The following is a 5,608-nucleotide window of genomic DNA, read 5'->3' as shown; positions in this document are numbered from 1 at the left end:
CTTTATCGGCAACGCCAATATGTACCTGAACAGAGACAGGCGAAGAAATGCAATCATGTGCATGAATCGGGATCTCGCCGACATGGCTGAGGATGATCCCATCTACAAGGCGTCTGCCCCTCAGTTGTTCGGAGAGGGCTTCTCCAAGAGAGCCAAAGAACGGAACGAGGAGATCAAGTGTCTCTCTCAAGCCTCCAGCTCCACTCGTGGCAAGTCTTCACCTGGCTTGTCTTTTCGTGGAGGCCGAACCGGTGCCCCTCGGGGAGGCCACTCGAGTCGGGGCAACTTCAACAACACCAGCCGTTTTCGACCCTACAACGGTCACGGCAATCAGTTCCGGTTCGGCGGCAACCGGAAACCACTCAACCAGAGCGACAGGAGCCGCGAGCCCAGCAAGTGAGCTCAGAGAATGCATCGCCTTTACCCCTTCCTCTAAAGGAAATAAAAGTTGCTCAACCTTATCCAATGTCCTCTGTTGTGAGTGCTCTGAAACAAATGTGTGTCAAAGACATGACGGAGACTGTTGTGTTTCAACGACCCCAAGTTGCGGGGAGAGTAGCAATGTTTGCAGAGAATTGGAAGGCAATAAGCTCAGACCAGTGGGTCTTGAACTGTATTCAAGGGTACAGGATTCAGTGGTTGCAGAGACCTTTTCAGGCTCACCCTCCACGAGAGATTGTGTTTCGAGAGGAAGAGAGAACAAAAATCTCTTCCGAGGTAATCTCGATGATCAACAAAGGGGCAATTTCAGAAGTTTCAATGCCCACAATAATGGGAGCGGAGCCCCCCAGTTTCATCTCTCAACTCTTTGCAGTCCCAAAGAAGGACGGAGCCATCAGGCCAATAATAAACCTCAAAGCCTTGAATCAATTCATAGAACCAGTCCATTTCAAAATGGAGGGAATTCACATGCTGAAAGACCTGCTTCGTCAGGGAGACTTCATGACAAAAGTCGATCTGAAGGATGCCTACTTCACGATCCCAATGGACTTGAACGATCGAAACTGTCTACGCTTTGTGTGGCAGAACAAACTCTACCAGTTCAATTGCCTGCCCTTCGGTCTGTCGTCAGCTCCGTGGGTCTTTACCAAGACCTCCAGAGCAGTAGTAGTCGTTCTGAGATCCCTCGGTCTGAGATTGATAATCTACATAGACGACATCTTGATCATGGCAGACAGCCAAAGCAAAGCAATCGACCACACGGGCGGTCTGATTTTCCTTCTGCAAAATCTGGGATTCGTGGTGAACTTCCCGAAGTCGCAACTCACTCCCAGCAAGGAAGTAGAGTTTCTTGGTTTCACGATAAACTCAGAAACCATGACAATGAAACTCCCAGGCGAGAAATTGAAGAAAACTCGTGCAGAGGCAAGAAAGTTACATCAGGAGCCTCATCAATCAGCGATTGTGGTTTCTCGCCTTTTGGGCAAACTGAACCATGCAGCACAAGCAGTGCCGCAAGCTCCTCTGTTTTACAGAAACCTTCAAAACTGTCTCCAAGACTCCTTGGAGGAGGGCCGTCAGGACTACAATCTTCCGTGTCCGCTGACAAGAGAAGCTCTGAACGAGCTATCTTGGTGGATAAATCACCTATCAGAATGGAACGGCCGGAACCTTTTGTCTCCCAAACCAGACCTGGTGATAGAAACAGACGCGTCGACAATTGGTTGGGGTGCGGTGTGTCAGGGCAACCGCACGGGTGGACCTTGGACACACTCGGAAAGAGAGATGCACATCAATTGTCTCGAACTGCTGGCAGCATTTCTGGCTGTGAAAACCTTTGCGAAATCTCGCAAAAATGTTACAATACTCCTGAGAATGGACAACACAACAGCATTGACGTACATCAACAAGTACGGGGGAACCGTGTCAGCGACCCTGAACCATCTAACACGAGATCTGTGGTCATGGTGCATGGAAAGGCAGATAGTTCTGCAGGCGACCCACCTGGCAGGATCCAAGAATGTAGTCGCGGACGAGGAATCGCGGACGATGAAAGACAGATCAGACTGGATGCTTCATCCAAGAGTTTTTCAAGTAATCAACAAGATCATGGGCCCCCTGGACGTGGACCTGTTTGCATCTCGGCTGACTCACCAGCTTCCGCTATTTGCCAGCTGGCGGCCAGACCCCATGGCAATGGAAACGAATGCATTTTCTCTGGATTGGACCAGATATCACGGATATGCGAATCCGCCATGGAACCTGATCGGCAGAACCTTAGCCAAGGTCAAGGAGCAAGAAGCGCAGGTGATACTGGTTGCCCCGGTGTGGCCCAGTCAGCCATGGTACCCGCTTCTGCTGGAGCTGTTAATAGCAGAGCCACTCCTCCTACCGGAGATGGACAACCTCATCCAACCCACACACAGTGTGAACAGACCCGACATAAACCCTCGTCTAGCCGCGTGGAACATCTGCGGAAAAAGTTCACGAGCAATGAAGTTTCAACAGAGGCTTCAGACCTCCTCATCGCATCGTGGAGAGAGAAGTCTAGTAAGACGTATGATTCCTTGTTTAACAAATGGAGTAGCTGGTGTTCTGAACGGGACTCAGATCCCTTTTCAAGTGATGTCTCTGTCATAATCAACTTTCTGGCGTCTCTTTTCAAAGACGGCTACCAGTATAGATCTATCAATAACTACCGCTCTGCAATCTCATCTGCCCATGATAAAATTGATGGCTATGATGCTGGACAGCATCCCCTGGTCATAAGACTCCTAAAGGGAGTTTTCCACCAAAGACCCCCACAGCCCAGATATAGTACCACTTGGGATGTTGCCCAGGTGTTGTCATATATTGTATCTTTGGGCAATAACAATGACTTATCACTGAGCAGTCTTGCTCACAAAACTGCCATGCTACTTGCGTTAACTCGACCATCCCGGTCGGTTGATTTAGCAAATCTTGATATTAAATTTCAACATTTCTCTCCAGAAGGCGTAACCTTTCAAACAGGTGCCCTCGCAAAACAGTCTCGACAATCGAGACCTCTGACTGAATTCTTCTTTGCTAAATTTCCGGATGAGGCTAAACTCTGCCCGGTCACAACCTTGATGGAATACGAACAAAGAACCAAGCCTCACCGCTCGGGTGAGACTCGCGTATTCCTTGCGACCATTCGGCCTCACAAGGCGGTGACCTCCTCTACGGTCGCACGGTGGCTTAAATCCTGCCTCTCACAAGCAGGTATTGATACATCTATCTTCAAGGCACACTCCACAAGGGGTGCATCTGCCTCGGCCGCTGCCGACTCCGGCGTCACAACAAATGAAATCCTGAAAGCAGCTGACTGGAGTAGTCAGTCTGTCTTCCAGAAATTTTACTATAAGCCTCAACATGATATCTCATTTGCCAATGCGGTCCTATCCCGCCAAAAGACGCTGTCAACCACTGACAGTAAAGCTACAAAATCACGTTGATATGGAGACAGAGCATTCTGAAATATAATTGCAGAATGGCTCAGACCACGCAGTGGTTGCCAGCTATTCTGGATTATATGAAGAATGCGATGTCGAACATATCAACGTCCCACCCGTGCCCGCCCTTATGTTCTCCAACGCTCGCAATACAAAAGGCCAACTGGCTGAAGGGTAACACGGGCTATTTTATACAAGCATGCGCATGAAAACGCACAAAAACAAAATAAAACATAAATTATTCACTACAAAAAAGCTGTCACATGCTAGGAAACTAGGCCAAACACGTTGATATGTTCGACATCGCATTCTTCATATAATCCAGAATAGCTGGCAACCACTGCGTGGTCTGAGCCATTCTGCAATTGTGTTCTAGTCCTGGGTCCGGCATAGGCTATAGAAAATTTTTAAAATTGCTTCCAAACTGGCCTGGACTCCGTCTAAAAAGTAAGAAATTAACGAAATGTGAGTGCCGAAAATTAAAATTTCACACAAAACCTCACAATAATCACAACACTTGACAATCAAATACTGCTTTCAACACTTGTTTAGTCTGACACTGTACTTGTACTGCACCAACATGCATGCATGGGAAAGAGGATCACGAAGGGAAAAGGTCTTCTAGCTTTTCATCCTGTGTGTGATTATTGTGAGGTTTTGTGTGAAATTTTAATTTTCGGCACTCACATTTCGTTAATTTCTTACTTTTTAGACGGAGTCCAGGCCAGTTTGGAAGCAATTTTAAAAATTTTCTATAGCCTATGCCGGACCCAGGACTAGAACACAATAACTTTTTTTTAGAAAGCTGCCATAAAGCAGTTTTTATTGCTATAATTTCTTTCGTTTTTTCTGTCACCAATCAATGGAATGCCCTTATGTAAATGATGGCCTTCACATCATATCAATACCGTATTATACGCATTGATGTGTAAAGCGGGATTCACAGAAGCTTTTTTGCGATGCGACACGCGATGCGACGCGATCTGCGACGGACGCGTGCGATGCGAACTCGCGAAATACCATTCACAGAAGAAGTCAGTGATGCGACAACATCTTGCTGATTTGGCTACGTCACCATGATATTCGCGCGGTTTGATACAACTTGTACAAATTTATAGGCAACTCTTGCACCTTTGTACAACTTTGCTGTAGAAAAGGTCAAAATCGTACGCCAAATCGCTTGTCGCATCGCATCGCATCGCAAAAGTTGAGCCAAGCTCAACTTACTTCTGCGATGGCCTGCGATGGCGCAGTTGCGTCAGTTGCGTAGGGTCCGCAATGGTTGCGATTTGGGGATTTCCCGGTTTCGCGGCTGTCGCATCGCGTGTCGCATCGCAAAAAAGCTTCTGTGAATCCCGCTTAAGGCCTCGGTCACACTACGGCAAAAATGCTGCGTCAGCGTCAGAATCATGAGCTTTTCCATGGCAACTGACGCAACGCGGGAAGTTTGAGCGTCAGACGCTGCTGCGTCTGACGTGGGGAAATCGGCTGCGTTGCCGCTGGTACGAGTGACGCTTGGCGGAAAAACAGTGTCTTTCAAGTAAAATTAGTTTCAAGACATTTGTCTTTGCTTGAGTTGAGCAGTTATTCGACATTCGTCTGTTCAAGGTTTGTTTTGTTCCCTCTTTTTGTTTGAGCGTCAGACGCTGCTGCGTCTGACGTGGGGAAATCGGCTGCGTTGCCGCTGGTACGAGTGACGCTTGGCGGAAAAACAGTGTCTTTCAAGTAAAATTAGTTTCAAGACATTTGTCTTTGCTTGAGTTGAGCAGTTATTCGACATTCGTCTGTTCAAGGTTTGTTTTGTTCCCTCTTTTTGTTCGAGATGAGTCCGTGGACCTACGAGGTCGAGGCTCCTCTGCTCCGAACCTGGCGGAAGAGCGAGGCGTTTTCTGAGAAGAAAATGATGTCGAGAAAGGACCAGTTGTTTGAGTGGGTCATCGGCCAACTGGAGCCTGTTGACTTGGTTGGTTGGTTGGTTGGTTTTTATTTCACTTCGCACATTCAAACGGGATGACGACCCAATAAAATGACGGCGAAGGCTTAGCCTAGAAGTGGCTATGGAAGAACATAGTAAAAGCTATGGAAGCACATAGTAAGAGAATAGGATACTAATAACTGCGGGTAAACGGGGGGAGAGAGAGAATACGATGTATCTGTGATACTACGTGCGGGTTACTGAACTGCACGGGGAGGGA

General features: G+C 47.6%; 1 protein-coding gene across 1 annotated transcript; it reads left to right on the top strand.

The window, feature by feature from the left end:
* Positions 1–894: 894 nt before the first annotated feature.
* LOC135823014 (uncharacterized) lies at positions 895–2,580 on the top strand. Its single transcript, XM_065335850.1, has one exon. The coding sequence runs from the start codon at positions 895–897 to the stop codon at positions 2,578–2,580; it is 1,686 nt and encodes a 561-aa protein (XP_065191922.1).
* Positions 2,581–5,608: the final 3,028 nt, after the last annotated feature.

This window comes from Sycon ciliatum, chromosome 8 (genome assembly GCF_964019385.1).
Source record: "Sycon ciliatum chromosome 8, ocSycCili1.1, whole genome shotgun sequence".
Taxonomy (NCBI): Eukaryota; Metazoa; Porifera; class Calcarea; order Leucosolenida; family Sycettidae; genus Sycon; species Sycon ciliatum.
This window is presented reverse-complemented; position numbering and strand designations above follow the sequence as displayed.

What these genes read in the sequence shown, in the direction of transcription:
- LOC135823014 (XM_065335850.1), top strand. Translation starts at nt 895, where the DNA reads ATGGAGGGAATTCACATGCTGAAAGACCTGCTTCGTCAGGGAGACTTC.